Source organism: Ips typographus, linkage group LG3 (genome assembly GCF_016097725.1).
Source record: "Ips typographus isolate SLU linkage group LG3, UJ_Ityp_2.0, whole genome shotgun sequence".
Classification (NCBI taxonomy): Eukaryota; Metazoa; Arthropoda; class Insecta; order Coleoptera; family Curculionidae; genus Ips; species Ips typographus.
In genome coordinates this window covers 20,053,132-20,071,365 of record NC_138424.1, presented here as the reverse complement: position 1 = coordinate 20,071,365, position 18,234 = coordinate 20,053,132, and the positions used below count along the sequence as shown (strand labels likewise).

Sequence of the window (18,234 nt, the reverse complement as noted above, 5' to 3'; positions counted from 1 at the left end):
TTTGCTTACAAGTTTAAAATGAGAATGTTATTAAAAGTAGATAGGACATTTGCACATTAAATTATTAATATTTACTGAAAAAAACATGCCATTTTTATCAGCGTGACCTCTCTAAACTAATTACCACAAGATAAACTTTTAAAAACTCACTAATAAAGTAAAAAATTAAAAACTAATTAAATTAAAAACTGGATTTATATTAATTATTGCATTTTATTAATAGTAAATACAACTCGAGTGTTTAACTTTGATTTCTGTAGTTCAAACAAAAAGTACTTCATATTTGCCCCCAAGCGATTAGAATCGCAATTAAACAAGTTTGTTCCAAAAAGATTAAATTATTAGTATTTACTTTTTAATTTTTGTTATCTCCAGACGTGTATCGTAAAACACTCATTATACCACCTGAAGTAATAATTTATAGTCACATTACTTCCTTTTGCCTGGATTAACATGGTATTGAACTAAGATTGATTATGTTACCAAAAACCGAGTACCTAGCTGTAATATTATATGAGCAACCGTGGGATAAATGTACTTTATCTACAACAGTTACATAATATCCTAATTTCGCACTATTTTCAGTGTCATAATGACCTTTATTACCGCACTAGTGCTTTTTTCAATCTATTACCGCACTAGTGCGTTAATAATCGGTGAACAATTTGTTTGTACATCTGGAGTTCTGTTGCCTCCACTATTTTGCTTCTTGTTAATATTAATATTAATAGTAACTTTTAGTTAGATTTTTTTTAATTAAAAAACATGACATATAATTACATGAAAACTCAATTATTATTAGGATAAATATTAATGGTAAACTCTTTGCAATTGGATAAATTAATGCCAGATGCTAACATGCCTAACAAGTTGCTGGAAATATTTTTATTATTATTTTTTTTTTAAATTTTTTTTCAATTAATCATTAAAATAATAATTGTTGTAGATAAAATGTTGTACGTAACACGTAGGATATGTTATTAACGCACTTTGTGATTACACGACTTGGCCTGCGGCCTCGTCGTGCAAATTTTCACATGCGTGCGTTAATAACATTCATATCCTACTTGTTACGTAAATAACTATTACCGCCCTGCAGTATTAGTAGTATTACTGTTGACCATGTAACTGACAGAGAATCAATAATAATTGCAGGCGCGAGACAAAGACAGTAAATTTTGGGCAGGCGAAAAGTTTGTGACAGTAAACGAAAAAATGTGAAATTACAGTAGAAAATATAAAGTAATATAAGGCAAATATCACATTTGTTGGGTCGTGACAGAGAAAGTAGAGGTAGAATCAGTGTTGTCAAGTTAATGGAGGGTAGAATAATCGGTGAAAAAAACGGTAGAAAAGTTTTGGTATTACTGACAAATATTACGTGGTTTTAAATGACAATTTATAGCAAGACAGTCAAAATAAGTGTAATAAATCTCAGAAACACGTTTTACATTAACTACCGCAAGAAAACTTGTCTAAACCCCGATTTTTGCAACTTTTAAGCACAGTTTGACAGGTTTGACGTTAGTGAGTTAATTGTCAAAATAACTGTCATACATCTGAAAAGCACGTCTTTTTTCGAAAACTGTGTTAAATTGCTATTCTTGTAAATTCTAGTCGAATTTTGACAGTTTTGTGTCGAGAACAGATATCACGTGGTTTTAGAGGATAACTTAGCTAGGCAGTCACGTGAACCTCTTGGAGCACATTTTTGGAATCCTAATCGAATTTCCTATTCAATAACGTGAAAAAACCATACAAAATTTAGTACAGTCAAAGATAAAAATGGTGTCAAAGTTTGAACTGCCAGAAAGACAGTTTGAAAGAACAGTCAGGGACAAAATCGGCTGTAAAACCCACTTGGAGTCATAAAGTTACTGTTTTAAGCACATTTTTGGAATTCTCGTTAAATTTCCTATTCAATAACCTGAAAAAACACTATAAAATTTAGTACAGTGAGGGAGAAAAGCGGTGTCAAGGTTTGAACTGCCAGAAAGACAGTTTGAAAGAACAGTCATGGACAAAATCGACTGTAAAACCCACTTGGAGTAAGAAAATTACTGTTTTAAGCACATTTTTGGAATTCTCGTTAAATTTCCTATTCAATAACCTGAAAAACACTACAAAATTTAGTACAGTCAGGGAGAAAAGCGGTGTCAAACTTTGAACTGCCAGAAAGACAGTTTGAAAGAACAGTCATGGACAAAATCGACTGTAAAACCCACTTGGAGTAAGAAAATTACTGTTTTAAGCACATTTTTGGAATTCTCGTTAAATTTCCTATTCAATAACCTGAAAAACACTACCAAATTTAGTACAGTCAGGGAAAAAAGCGGTATCAAAGTTTGAACTGCCAGAAAGACAGTTTGAAAAAACAGTCAGGGACAAAATCGGCTGTAAAACCCACTTGGAGTCATAAAATTACTGTTTTAAGCACATTTTTGGAATTCTCGTTAAAATAACCTGAAAAATATTACAAAATTTAGTACAGTCACGGAGAAAAGCTGTGTCAAATTTTGAACTACCAGAAAGACAGTTTGAACGAACAGTCATGGACAAAATCGACTGTAAAACCCACTTGGAGTCAGAAAATTACTGTTTTAAGCACATTTTTGGAATCCTCATTAAATTTCCTATTCAAGAACCTGAAAAATATTACAAAATTTAGTACAGTCATAGAGAAAAGTGGTGTCAAAGTTTGAACTGCCAGAAAGACAGTTTGAAAGAACAGTCATGAACAAAATCTATTGTAAAACCCACTTGGAGTAAGAAAATTACTATTTTAAGCTCATTTTTAGAATTCTCGTTAAGTTTCCTATTCAATAACCTGAAAAATATTACAAAATTTAGTACAGTCATGGAGAAAAGATGTGTCAAAGTTTGAACTACCAGAAAGACAGTTTAAAACAACAGCCAGGGACAAAATCGGCTGGAAAACTCACTTGGAGTAAGAAAATTTTACTGTTTTAAGCACATTTTTTCAATTCTTGTTAAATTTCCTATTCAATAACCCGAAAAAAACCGTACAAAATTTAGTACAGTCAGGGAGAAAAGCGGTGTCAAAGTTTGAACTGCCAGAAAGGCAGTTTAAAAGAACAGCCAGGGACAAAATCGACTGTAAAACCCACTTGGAGTAAGAAAATTACTGTTTTAAGCACATTTTTGGAATTCTCGTTAAGTTTCCTATTCAATATCCTGAAAAATATTACAAAATTTAGTACAGTCATGGAGAAACGCGGTGTCAAAGTTTGAACTGCCAGAAAGACAGTTTGAAAAGACAGTCAGGGACAAAATCGGCTGTAAAACCCACTTGGAGTCATAAAGTTACTGTTTTAAGCATATTTTAGAATTCTCGGTGAATTTCCTATTCAATAACCTGAAAAACCGTACAAAATTTAGTACAGTCAGGGAGAAAAGCGGTGTCAAAGTTTGAACTGCCAGAAAGATAGTTTAGAAGAACAGCCAGGGACAAAATCGACTGTAAAACCCACTTGGAGTAAGAAAATTACTGTTTTAAGCACGTTTTTGGAATTCTCGTTAAATTTCCTATTCAATAACCCGAAAAAACCGTACAACATTTAGTACAGTCAGGGAGAAAAGCGGTGTCAAAGTTTGAACTGCCAGAAAAACAGTTAAAAGAACAGCCAGGGTAAAATCGACTGTAAAACCCACTTGGAGTAACAAAATTTCTGTTTTAAGCACATTTTTGGAATTCTCGTTAAATTTCCTATTCAATAACCCGAAAAAAACCGTACAAAATTTAGTACAGTCAGGGAGAAAAGCGGTGTCAAAGTTTGAACTGCCAGAAAGACAGTTTAAAAGAACAGCCAGGACAAAATCGACTGTAAAACCCACTTGGAGTAAGAAAATTACTGTTTTAAGCACATTTTTGGAATTCTCGTTAAGTTTCCTATTCAATAACCTGAAAAATATTACAAAATTTAGTACAGTCAGGGAGAAAAGCGGTGTCAAAGTTTGAACTGCCAGAAAAACAGTTTAAAAGAACAGCCAGGGTAAAATCGACTGTAAAACCCACTTGGAGTAACAAAATTACTGTTTTAAGCACATTTTTGGAATTCTCGTTAAATTTCCTATTCAATAACCCGAAAAAACCGTACAAAATTTAGTACAGTCAGGGAGAAAAGCGGTGTCAAAGTTTGAACTGCCAGAAAGACAGTTTAAAAGAACAGCCAGGGACAAAATCGACAGTAAAACCCACTTGGAGTAAGAAAACTACTGTTTTAAGCACATTTTTGGAATTCTCGTTAAATTTCCTATTCAACAACCTGAAAAACACTACAAAATTTAGTACAGTCAAGGAGAAAAGCGGTGTCAAACTTTGAACTGCCAGAAAGACAGTTTGAAAAAACAGTCAGGGACAAAATCTATTGTAAAACCCACTTGGAGTAAGAAAATTACTGTTTTAAGCACATTTTTGGAATTCTCGTTAAATTTCCTATTCAACAACCTGAAAAACACTACAAAATTTAGTACAGTCAGGGAGAAAAGCTGTGTCAAAGTTTGAACTGCCACAAAGACAGTTTGAAAGAACAGTCAGGGACAAAATCTACTGTAAAACCCACTTGGAGTAAGAAAATTGCTGTTTTAAGCACATTTTTGGAATTCTCGTTAAATTTCCTATTCAATAACCTGAAAAATATTACAAAATTTAGTACAGTCAGTGAAAAAAGCGGTGTTAAAGTTTGAACTGCCAGAAAGACAGTTTGAAAGAATAGTCAGGGACAAAATCGACTGTAAAACCCACTTGGAGTCATAAAATTACTGTTTTAAGCACATTTTTGGAATTCTCGTTAAATTTCCTATTCAATAACCTGAAAAAACCATAGAAAATTTAGTACAGTCAGAGAGAAAAGTGGTGTCAAAGTTGGAACTGCCAGAAAGACAGTTTGAAAGAACAATCAGAGACAAAATCTACTGTAAAGTCCACTTGGAGTAAAAAAATACTGTTTTAAGCACATTTTTGGAATTCTCGTTAAATTTCTTATTCAATAACCTGAAAAATATTATAAAATTTGGTACAGTCAGGTAGAAAAGCTGTATCAAAATTTGAACTGCCAGAAAGACAGTTTGAAAAAACAGTCAGGGACAAAATCTGCTGTTAAACCCACTTGGAGTAAGAAAATTACTGTTTTAAGCACATTTTTGGAATTCTCATTAAATTTCCTATTCAATAATCCAAAAAAAATCAGTACAAAATTTAGTACACTCAGAGAGAAAAGTGGTGTCAAAGTTTGAACTGCCAGAAAGACAATTTGAAAGAACAGTCAGAGACAAAATCTACTGTAAAATCCACTTGTAGTAAGAAATGAAGTTTTAAGCACATCTAATGTCAGTTTTTGGTAATTTTCTTGAAAATGTCAAAGGCAATGGTAAACATTCAAAGAAAAATCAAACAATTTCACGTACATACTGAAATGTTCATCATCTTAAATATGCAACAAAAAAACACAAAACTAATAAGTAATGCAGTGCTCGATGCTAAAAATAATTATTTGAATTGGCAAATCAACGTTAATCAAATATTACCCAACTTATTATCACTTTTACACTTTAGATAAACTGGCTGAACAACTTATACACTATCTAAAAGTTAAAATAACAAGGACAGCGATATGCGTGTTTGCACTTTTCAGACAAAGATAGCAACAATATTATTTTAACTGAAGAAAAATAGTAGATACAGTCAAAACGCAAACATAGTAAAAGATGCCAAAAATTCTGTATGGTACTGTACAAAGCCCTCCTTGTAGGGTGGTTTTGGTGACCGCTGAAGCTTTGGGTGTTCCTGTGCAACTGAAAACAGTCGACTTGGCCAAAAAGGAGCATTACAGTCCTGAATTTCTCAAGGTAAACTTTAAATTATGAGCAAAAATAATTAGTTAATTGCTTTTACTGAAACCCAACAAGCGAAAGAAAATATTAAAATTGCTTTTCAGGGAGTCACAATTTTTGGAAAATTACCCTCTTCTGGCGTCCTTGAGGGCAAAATGCCCCTCTTAGGTTTTGATGGAAAATTTAATTTCCTACAATTTTTGTTCCTTAACATTTTCCTAAATTTTGTCAAATGGCCGAGCTACGGAGAGTTGAAATTCAGTAAGTAGACATTTTGCACTCACTAAACCTTCCTAAGCAAATATCTCCCTTCTGAGGCCCTTAAGGACAAAATGTCTCTCCAAGGTATTGGTAGAGAATAAAATTGGCTACAATTTTTGCCTTTTTAAACTTTTTCCCAATTCTGTCAAAAGAACAAAATACAGAAATTTGAAATTGATCTTCAGTAGAATAGTTGAATTATCATTAGTAACATAGTTAGTTAAAAACTGCACAAAATGCCTACTTTACGCTTTATAAAGGATTAAATCATATCGCACAAATTTCTGACTGCTTTGGGAAGTAAATTTTACTTAAATGGCATTTGAATTTTTGGTTAAAAAAAAATGTTTTTTTCTTTTAGATCAATCCCCAGCATACCATCCCCACTCTAGACGATGAAGGTGTCATAGTGGTAGACAGTCACGCCATTATAACGTACTTAGTGTCCAAATATGGAAAGGATGACCAACTTTACCCTAAAGATTTGGGGCAAAAGGCTTTGGTGGATGCCAGGTTACACTTTGATAGCGGAAACGCTTTCAGTATTCTAAAAATCGTTTTTGTAAGTCGCATTAGGGTCACTGTACCAGTAAATGATCATCTCTAACTAAAATGTTCACTTTACTATAAAGTATGTTGGTATTTCAATCTTTAAATTTACATGAAAAACATTAACTGAATATGCGGATGACACCGTGATATTAGCAGATGATCTACAAACTTTACAAACTAGATAGGAGGAGATGAAGAAGTTGTTAGAAACGTTTTCTTGCAGTATTTGATATATGAAACATGTGACAGTTATTTTGCCAAATGTCACGTGACCGTCTAGCTAAATAGTGCTCTACAATCACGTGAGAACTGTCACTAACGTCAAAAATGTCAAACCATGCTCTAAAGTTGCAAAAATCAGGATTTAGAAACGTTTTCTTGTAGTATTTGATATAAAACGAGTTTCTGAGATTTATGACAGTTATTTTGACAATTTTCACTTCATAATATAGCTAAAGAGTCTTCTGAAATCACGTGATAACTGCCACTAACGTCAAAATAGTCAAACCATGCTATAAAGTTGCAGAAATCAGGATTTAAAAACGTTTTCTTGCAGTATTTGATATAAAATGTGTTTCTGAGATGTATGACAGTTATTTTGACAATTGTCACGTGACCTTCTAGCTAAATAGTGTTCTACAATCACGTAACAACTGTCACTAACGTCAAAACTGTCAAACCAGGCTCTAAAGTTGCAAAAATCAGTATTTAGAAACGTTTTCTTGCAGTATTTGACTCAAAACGTGTTTCTGAGATTTATGACAGTTATTTTGACAATTTTCACTTCATAGTTTAGCTAAATACTTTTCTGAAATCACGTGGCAACTGTCACTAACGTCAAAACTGACAAAATATGCTCTAAAGTTGCAAAAATCAGGATTTAGAAACATTTTCTTGCAGTATTTGATATAAAACGTGTTTCTGAGATTTATGACAGTTATTTTGACAATTGTCACTTTATAGTCTAGCTAAATAGTCTTTTAAAATCACGCGACAACTGCCACTAATGTCAAAACTGTCAAACCATGCTCTAAAGTTGCAAAAATCAGGATTTAAAAACGTTTTCTTGCAGTATTTGATATAAAATGTGTTTCTGAGATGTATGACAGTTATTTTGACAATTGTCACGTGACCGTCTAGCTAAATAGTGTTCTACAATCACGTAATAACTGTCACTAACGTCAAAACTGTCAAACCATGCTCTAAAGTTGCAAAAATCAGTATTTAGAAACGTTTTCTTGCAGTATTTGACACAAAACGTGTTTCTGAGATTTATGACAGTTATTTTGACAATTTTCACTTCATAGTTTAGCTAAATACTTTTCTGAAATCACGTGGCAACTGTCACTAACGTCAAAACTGTCAAACCATGCTCTAAAGTTGCAAAAATCAGGATTTCAAAACGTTTTCTTGCAGTATTTGATATAAAACGTGTTTCTGAGATGTATGACAGATATTTTGACAATTGTCACGTGACCGTCTAGCTAAATAGTGTTCTACAATCACGTGGCAACTGTCACTAACGTCAAAACTGTCAAACCATGCTCTAAAGTTGCAAAAATCAGGATTTAGAAACGTTTTCTTGCAGTATTCGATAAAAAGAGTGTTTTTGAAGTTTATGATTTTAGATAATGGTCACGTGACTGTCTAGCTAAATTATCCTTTAAAACCACGTGATATCTGTCATTAATGTCAAAACTTAAAATACAATTATATATGAAAAAATAAAAAATCTGTATTTTTGAAGTACGGTTTTTGAATTACTAGTAAATGACCAATGAAAAAGTGAAAAATAACACGGTTCATTATATATTTTTATGGATATCTATAGACAATTTGAATTTCTGATTTTCAATAAATATAAAAAAAAAACAATAACAAAAATATGTGTAAATAACTAACATGGATCAAAAAACCTAGAGAGAAAAGTAGTTTTTTAATAATTTTATGACACTCAACACAAAAAAAATTTCCCAACCATGTAATGAAGAGCTTTTGGGGGCTATATATACACCCTGTAGAACTGAAGAAAGAATAGGCGCTAAATTTATAAAATCTCAATTTGTGAAACTTTACTTAAAATCGGTCAAACTGGTTGCTGATCAATTACTGGTGCATCCTGTATGTATGAAAAGTAAACAATAAGTTGTAATTCCAGACATCTCATCTGTATTTCGGCCAAACTGAATATTTAACCCAGTGGCAGTCACTAAAAATTGCGGACGCCTATGACTTAATCGACACATTTTTGGGCAGAACCAAATGGATCGCTGGAAATTGCTTTACTGTAGCCGACATCGCTTTAGTGATCACAGTAAACAGTTTGGAAGCCATCGTAACTGTGGATGACACCAAGTACTCCAACGTGCGCCAATGGTTAAACGCTGCCAATGCTCTACCTTATTTTAGTATTAATAAAGAAGGAATAGAGTTATACAAACAAGCCTGGAAACGAATCAGCTCCCATTAGTTTATTACTTTTATGTAATAAAATACTATATAGGAAATAAATGGAAACATTAAAATCTAATTTGCTGGTTTCAATCATTTATTTATAGGTCTAATAATTGAAATTCGCTTGAAAAATATGATTTTCCTGTCATGGCTGTCATTATAATTTCATTAAAGTAAAACTGTTCTGACAAACTGATTTTTGAACCAAATGAGATACAATCTCATAACTTTTTAACAAAAAAAGTATCATTTTCAGCTTTTTGTCACTTTTCTTTATTATGTTTAAATTATGACAAATAATATGTTTTTGAAAGGAGAAAAATGGCGCTATTAACTGGAAGAATGTGGGAAGAATGATGATGATGAAGTATTAAAAACTATGTCTACAGTTTTGAGGAATATTTGGATGCAGGAAGATTCCATAAAATATAAGTGATAAGATTTTATATGCTATCTGCCGGCTGTGATTTCACTCATTTTCGTCATTTTTTGTATTTTGTATTTTAAAATATTTTTTTATCTAGTGTCTGACCTGTGCAAAACAATCTTGTTAATGCATCAAAAAAAATATATATATATATATTTAAACAATTTGTAATTTACCAGTAATTTACTAACATTGATCATAAATCTCGAAAACTGTAAAAAAAATTCTGTAAACTGTAATTTTTGCAACTAATAGAAAAATTTTGAGAGTTTTGAGATATCACGCGGTTTTTGAAGGAAAATTTACCTAGACAGTCACATGACCATCACTGTCAAAAAATACACGTTTTGTATCGAAACTGCAAGAACACATTTCTAACACTCCTTTTGCACCGTCGTACTTTAAGCCTAGCTTAAGTTAAGTGTAGTCCAGACTGTGACTTTTTTCATCTGTATTGTCACAGTCTGAACCAAAGTTCACTAAAGCTAGACTTAAGGTACGACGGCGCAAATGGGGATTAACTCTGTTTTTTGCAACTTTTGAGCACAGTTTGACAATCAGAGACAAAATTGCTTGTCAAACTCACTTGTAGTAAGAAAATGACTGTTTTAAGCACATTTTTCGACTCCTTATTATATTTTCTATCCAAAATCCTGAGAAACACTATAAAATTTAGTACAGTCAGGGAGAAAAGCGGTGTCAAAGTTTGAACTGCCAGAAATACAGTTCGAAACAGTCTGGAACAAAATCGCCTGTAAAACCCACTTGGAGTAAGAAAATGACTGTTTTAAACACATTTTTAGAATCCTTATTAAATTTCCTATCCAATATCTTAAGAAACATTACAAAATTTGATATAGTCCGGGAGAAAAGCGGTATCAAAAATTGAAATGCCAGAAATACAGTTTAAAAGGACAGTGAGGAACAAAATCGCCTGTAAAACTCACTTGGAGTGAGAAAATGACTGTTTTAAACACATTTTTAGAATTCTCATTAAATTTCCTATCCAATATCTTGAGAAACATTACAAAATTTGGTACAATCAGGGAAAAAAGCGGTGTCAAAGTTTGAACTATCAGAAACATAGTTTGAAAGGGCAGTCAGGAACAAAATCACCTGTAAAACCCACTTGGAATAAGAAAATGACTGTTTTAAACACATTTTTAGAATCCTTATTAAATTTCCTATCTAATATCTTAAGAAACATTACAAAATTTGGTATAGTCCAGGAGAAAAGCGGTGTCAAAAATTGAAATGCCAGAAATACAGTTTAAAAGGACAGTGAGGAACAAAATCGCCTGTAAAACTCACTTGGAGTGAGAAAATGACTGTTTTAAACACATTTTTAGAATTCTCATTAAATTTCCTATCCAATATCTTGAGAAACATTACAAAATTTGGTACAATCAGGGAAAAAAGCGGTGTCAAAATTTGAACTGTCAGAAACACAGTTTGAAAAGACAGTCATAGACAAATTCGCCTGTAAAACCCACCTAGAGTGAGAAAATGACTGTTTTAAGCACATTTTTAGAATTATCATTAAATTTCCTATCCAATAACCTAAAAAAAGGTTTAAAATTTGGTACAGACAGGAAGAAAAGCGGTGTCAAAATTTGCACTGCCAGAAACACAGTTTGAAAGGTCAGTCAGGAACAAAATTGCTTGTAAAACCCACTTAGAGTAAGAAAATTACTCTTTTAACCACATTTTTAGAATCCTTATTAAATTTTCTATCCAACAACCTAAAAAAAAGATTCAAAACTTGGTACAGTCAGGGAGAAAAGCGGTGTCAAAATTTGAACTGTCAGAAACACAGTTTGAAAAGACAGTCATAGACAAATTCGCCTGTAAAACATACTTGCAGTAAGAAAATAACTCTTTTAACCACATTTTTAGAATCCTCATTAAATTTTCTATCCAATAACTGAGAAACATTACAAAATTTGGTACAGTCAGGGAGAAAAATGGCGTCAAAGTTTGAACTGGCAGAAACACAATTTGAAAGGACAGTCAAGGATAAAATCGCCTGTAAAACCCACTTGGAGTAAGAAAATGACTGTTTTAAACACATTTTTAGAATCCTTATTAAATTTCCTATCCAATATCTTAAGAAACATTACAAAATTTGATATAGTCCGGGAGAAAAGCGGTATCAAAAATTGAAATGCCAGAAATACAGTTTAAAAGGACAGTGAGGAACAAAATCGCCTGTAAAACTCACTTGGAGTGAGAAAATGACTGTTTTAAACACATTTTTAGAATTCTCATTAAATTTCCTATCCAATATCTTGAGAAACATTACAAAATTTGGTACAATCAGGGAAAAAAGCGGTGTCAAAGTTTGAACTATCAGAAACATAGTTTGAAAGGGCAGTCAGGAACAAAATCACCTGTAAAACCCACTTGGAATAAGAAAATGACTGTTTTAAACACATTTTTAGAATCCTTATTAAATTTCCTATCTAATATCTTAAGAAACATTACAAAATTTGGTATAGTCCAGGAGAAAAGCGGTGTCAAAAATTGAAATGCCAGAAATACAGTTTAAAAGGACAGTGAGGAACAAAATCGCCTGTAAAACCCACCTAGAGTGAGAAAATGACTGTTTTAAGCACATTTTTAGAATTATCATTAAATTTCCTATCCAATAACCTTAAAAAAGGTTTAAAATTTGGTACAGACAGGAAGAAAAGCGGTGTCAAAATTTGCACTGCCAGAAACACAGTTTGAAGGGTCAGTCAGGAACAAAATTGCTTGTAAAACCCACTTAGAGTAAGAAAATTACTCTTTAACCACATTTTTAGAATCCTTATTAAATTTTCTATCCAACAACCTAAAAAAAAGATTCAAAACTTGGTACAGTCAGGGAGAAAAGCGGTGTCAAAATTTGAACTGTCAGAAACACAGTTTGAAAAGACAGTCATAGACAAATTCGCCTGTAAAACATACTTGCAGTAAGAAAATAACTCTTTTAACCACATTTTTAGAATCCTCATTAAATTTTCTATCCAATAACTGAGAAACATTACAAAATTTGGTACAGTCAGGGAGAAAAATGGCGTCAAAGTTTGAACTGGCAGAAACACAATTTGAAAGGACAGTCAAGGATAAAATCGCCTGTAAAACCCACTTGGAGTAAGAAAATTACTGTTTTAAGCACATTTTTAGAATCCTCATTAAATTTCCTATCCAATATCTTGAGAAACATTACAAAGTTTGGTACAATCAGGGGGAAAAGCGGTGTCAAAGTTAGAACTACCAGAAACACAGTTTGAAAGGGCAGTGCAGGATAAAATCGCTGGAAAAACCCACTTGGAGTAAAAAAAATAACGGTTTTAAGCATATTTTTAGGATCCTCATTAAATTTTCTATCCAATATCCTGAGAAACACTAAAAAAGTTGGTACAGTCAGGGAGAAAAGCGGTGTCAAAGTTTGAACTGTCAGAAATACATTCAGGAACAAAATCACCTGTAAAACCCACTTGGAGTGAGAAAATTACTGTTTTAATCACATTTTTAGAATCCTCATTAAATTTCCTATCCAATATCGTAAGAAACATTACAAAATTTAGTATAGTCCGGGAGAAAAGCTGTGTCAAATTTTGAACTGCCAGAAACACAGTTTGAAAAGACAGTTAAGGATAAAATCGCTGGTAAAACCCACTTGGAGTAAAAAAATAACGGTTTTAAGCATATTCTTAGAACTTTCATGAAATTTTCTATCCAAAATCCTGAAAAACACTACAAAATCTGGTACAGTCAGGGTGAAAAATGGTGTCAAAGTTTGAACTGGCAGAAACACAGTTTGAAAGGTCAGTCAGGAACAAAATTGCCTGTAAAACCCACTTGGAGTAAGAAAATTACTGTTTTAACCTCATTTTTAAAATCCTCATTAAATTTCCTATCCAATAACCTGAGAAACACTCCAAATTTTGGTACATAATGGTAATATTATTAACACTGTATAGATTACATACAAAAAAAAACATGAAAACGGTAGAAAACCTGGCTACATAATTAGTTCATTACATCTCTGTAAATAATGCTATGTATAGAAAATAATAACTTTAGACATTAAAATCTAATTTGTTGGATTCAATCAAAACACTCATTTAGCCACGGTCTCTTAGGGAATCGAATACACACACACACAATAGAAAATTGACCTGGGCAATCGCAATAATAAAATTATTTCCAGCCAAGAGATCAATATGCCCAGACCATAATAACAGAAAGAGTGGTTCCTTCGTTTGTTAAGGTCGGTAGCAGGAAAATATGGCACCAAAATTGTACTACATGGCAATCAGCCCCCCTTGCAGGGCCGTACTTATGGTGGCCAAAGCCATCGGTTTGGATTTGGATCTGGAGGCGGTCGACAAAGAACATTTGAGAAGCGAGGAAATGTTGGAGGTTGTTAGAATTTGTAGGTTTTGTTAGTGTTGATCAGAGTTTTCTATTTGCCACAGCTAAATCCTCAGCATACGGTCCCCATTTTGGTCGATCCAGATGAGGACTTTACCATCTGGGACAGCCACGCAATCGCCATTTATCTGGTAGGACAGTACGGCTCTGATGATTCCCTTTATCCGAAAAATGACGTCAAGAAATGCGCCATCATCAATCAACGGTTGCAGTTTGACAACTTGTTGTTTGACAGATGCAAGGCTGCGTTTGTAAGTACTCACCATACATTTGAGTGCCCTTCCAATTGTATTCACCGAAATACGATATTGAAGAACTAAATTACAGGGTGTCCGTTTTTCAAGCCCCCCCCATTATTTGAAAAAAATACTGACTGAATTGTGTTTTGTTGCATTTCAGTTGACTTGTTTATGAATTTGACAACTTTGGGTTACACTAGACAGTTTTAGCCACTGCATCAGTCGATTTTCATATTTTATCTAGCAATTTTGACCGCTTCTACATCAAATTTTGACAGTTTCAGGTTCGAAATGACAAGTTTTAGTAGCAACAAGTACCATCGTTTCTAAATTTGACAACATTTGGATTTGTCTATTAAACAGTTTTATAGCTACTGCATCACTCGATTTTTATACTTTTATCTGTCAATTTTGATAGATTTTACGTAAAATTTTGACAGTTTGAGCTGTGAAATTATGATTCTGACAATAACTGTTACTATACCATCGTTGAAAATTTTCTTTCTAAATTTGACATATTCGCGTTTAGACTATTAAACAGTTTTTAGCCAAATTTTTATATGCCTGGCAATTTTGACAGCTTTTACGATAAATTTTGACATTTTCATGTTCAAAATGACAGTTCTGACAAATCTAAGTAGTAACAGATTGTTTCTAAGTTTGACAGCTTTGCATTTTGTCTATTATAGACACTTCTCACCGCATCAGTCAATTTTCATATTTTAATTGTCAATTTTCACAGCTTCTACATCACATTTTGACAGTTTGAGCTTCAAAATGGCAGTTTTTGACAAGTCTAATTTCTAACGTTCATAATTTTGTTTCTAAATTTGACACCTTTACGTTTAGACTATTAGAGAGAGCGTTTAGCCACTACTTCAGTCAATTTTTATATATTATTTGTCAATTTTAAAAGATTCTACTTGAAATTTTTACAGTTGCGAGGGTGTATCACATGCTCAGCCGTTTGAAAATGGCAACGATGTCACGTGGGTAAATATCCGTCAAATGATTTTACAGAGAATCGTTGAGTTGTTATGATCTAATGACATAAAAAAGCACTATACAATCAGGTAAAGTCAAGGAAAAAAGTGGTCAAATTTAAACTGCCAGAAACTCAGTTTGAAAAGACAGTCAGGGACAAAATTGCATGTAAAACCCACTTGGAGTGAGAAAATGACTGTTTTCTGAACATTTTTGGAATCCTCATTAAATTTTCTATCCAATAATGTGAAAAAACAATACAAAATTTGGTACAGTCAGGGAGAAAAGCGGTGTCAAAATTTGATGTCAAAAACACAGTTTGAAAGGACAGTCAAGGACAAAATCGACTGTAAAACCCACTTGGAGTGAGAAAATGACTGTTTTCAGCACATTTTTGGAATCCTCATTGAATTTTTTATCCAATAATTTGAAAAAAACAATACAAAATTTGGTACAGTCAGGGAGAAAAGCGGTATCAAAACATGATCTGTCAGAAACACAGTTTGAAAGGACAGTCAGGGACAAAATCGACTGTAAAACCCACTTAGAGTGAGAAAATGACTGTTTTGAGCACATTTTTGGAATCCTCATTAAATTTTCTATCCAATAACATGAAAAAACAATTCAAAATTTGGTACAGTCAGGGAGAAAAGCGGTGTCAAAATTTGATGTCAAAAACACAGTTTGAAAGGACAGTCAAGGACAAAATCGACTGTAAAACCTAGTTAGAGTAAGAAAATGGCTATTTTGAGCACATTTTTGGAATCCTCATTAAATTTTCTATCCAATAACATGAAAAAACAATACAAAATTTGGTACAGTCAGGGAGAAAAGCGGTATCAAAATATGATCTGTCAGAAACACAGTTTGAAAGGACAGTCAGGGACAAAATCGACTGTAAAACCCACTTAGAGTGAGAAAATGACTGTTTTGAGCACATTTTTGGAATCCTCATTAAATTTTCTATCCAATAACATGAAAAAACAATTCAAAATTTGGTACAGTCAGGGAGAAAAGCGGTGTCAAAATTTGATGTCAAAAACACAGTTTGAAAGGACAGTCAAGGACAAAATCGACTGTAAAACCTAGTTAGAGTAAGAAAATGGCTATTTTGAGCACATTTTTGGAATCCTCATTAAATTTTCCATCCAATAATGTGAAAAAACATTACAAAATTTGGTACAGTCAGGGAGAAAAGCGGTATCAAAATACGATCTGTCAGAAACACAGTTTGAAAAGACAGTCAGGGACAAAATTGACTGTAAAACCCACTTAGAATGAGAAAATGACTGTTTTCAGCACATTTTTGGAATCCTCATTAAATTTTCTATCCAATAACATGAAAAAACAATACAAAATTTGGTACAGTCAGGGAGAAAAGCGGTATCAAAACATGATCTGTCAGAAACACAGTTTGAAAGGACAGTCAGGGACAAAATCGACTGTAAAACCCACTTAGAGTGAGAAAATGACTGTTTTGAGCACATTTTTGGAATCCTCATTAAATTTTCCATCCAATAATGTGAAAAAACATTACAAAATTTGGTACAGTCAGGGAGAAAAGCGGTATCAAAATACGATCTGTCAGAAACACAGTTTGAAAAGACAGTCAGGGACAAAATTGACTGTAAAACCCACTTAGAATGAGAAAATGACTGTTTTCAGCACATTTTTGAAATCCTCATTAAATTTCCTATCCAATAACATGAAAAAACAATACAAAATTTGGTACAGTCAGGGAGAAAAGCGGTATCAAAATACGATCTGTCAGAAACACAGTTTGAAAAGACAGTCAGGGACAAAATTGACTGTTAAACCCACTTAGAATGAGAAAATGACTGTTTTCAGCACATTTTTGGAATCCTCATTCAATTTCCTATCCAATAACATGAAAAAACAATACAAAATTTGGTACAGTCAGGGAGAAAAGCGGTATCAAAATACGATCTGTCAGAAACACAGTTTGAAAAGACAGTCAGGGACAAAATTGACTGTAAAACCCACTTAGAATGAGAAAATGACTGTTTTCAGCACATTTTTGGAATCCTCATTAAATTTCCTATCCAATAACATGAAAAAACAATACAAAATTTGGTACAGTCAGGGATAAAAGCGGTATCAAAACATGATCTGTCAGAAACACAGTTTGAAAGGACAGTCAGGGACAAAATCGACTGTAAAACCCACTTAGAGTGAGAAAATTACTGTTTTGAGCACATTTTTGGTATCCTCATTAAATTTTCTATCCAATAATGTGGAAAAACATTACAACATTTGGTACAGTCAGGGAGAAAAGCGGTATCAAAATACGAGCTTGGAAAGAGATAATCAAGATACCTGGGTGCGTATTCTTGAAACACGGGAAGGGAATTATTACGAAAAACGCCTGTAGAATGTGACAGGAACCCGCCATTGTCAGCTTCTTCTGTCACATTCTATCAACACGTCTCTTGAGAATTCCGTTCCCTGCCTTCAAGAATAGACCCCATGATGTCACCAAGCTCTCTTGAGGGCAAAGGACTGAAGATCAGCAGGACATTTCTTCAAATAACTGATATATCTTCAGTGGTGGGGCATGAAAAACGGACACCCTGTATACAGTGTGTCTCAGGTAGTAGAAAACTACTTCAGCTCTGTTGATATTGTGGGTATTTATTATTAATAAACATTTTTTTAACCAGCAACCAATCATGATGGGAGTCGAAGACGAAGTATCCGAAGAAGCTAAAGACAATCTGCTAGAATCGATGGGAGTAATGGAAATTTTCCTAAAAGACAAACCATGGATCGCTGGTGACGATTTGACTATAGCAGATTTGACCGTGCTGGCCCTAATTTCCACAGTGGAAGTGGTGGTTTTTCCCATCGATCCCGAGAGATTTCCTCGACTAGCTGATTGGTTTGAGAGGGCGAAGCAATTGCCGTACTTTGAGGAGTGCAACAAAGAAGCGTTGGAACAAGTCGCGGAGTTGGCTAAACACGAAACTCCCTTAATTTAGAATAGTTCTAATGTAGTGAAGTAAAATCAGCTTGTAACTTCTT

At 33.3% G+C, this 18,234-nt stretch overlaps 1 protein-coding gene across 1 annotated transcript; it reads left to right on the top strand.

Moving 5' to 3' along the window:
• Positions 1 to 5,659: 5,659 nt before the first annotated feature.
• LOC145726729 (uncharacterized) lies at positions 5,660 to 18,191 on the top strand. The gene is made up of 7 exons (XM_081975951.1): positions 5,660 to 5,868; positions 6,476 to 6,676; positions 8,825 to 9,135; positions 9,295 to 9,301; positions 13,814 to 13,957; positions 14,014 to 14,220; positions 17,874 to 18,191. Exons 1-7 carry the CDS (start codon positions 5,728 to 5,730, stop codon positions 18,189 to 18,191), a joined length of 1,329 nt encoding a protein of 442 aa, XP_081832077.1. The 5' UTR covers positions 5,660 to 5,727.
• Positions 18,192 to 18,234: the final 43 nt, after the last annotated feature.

Bases quoted from the DNA above. Each gene is read 5' to 3' on its own strand.
- LOC145726729 (XM_081975951.1), top strand. From the start codon at position 5,728: ATGCCAAAAATTCTGTATGGTACTGTACAAAGCCCTCCTTGTAGGGTG. The intron at 5,869-6,475 runs GTAAACTTTAAA...TTTTTCTTTTAG, and splicing joins ACAGTCCTGAATTTCTCAAG to ATCAATCCCCAGCATACCAT. The intron at 13,958-14,013 runs GTTGTTAGAATT...TATTTGCCACAG, and splicing joins GAAGCGAGGAAATGTTGGAG to CTAAATCCTCAGCATACGGT.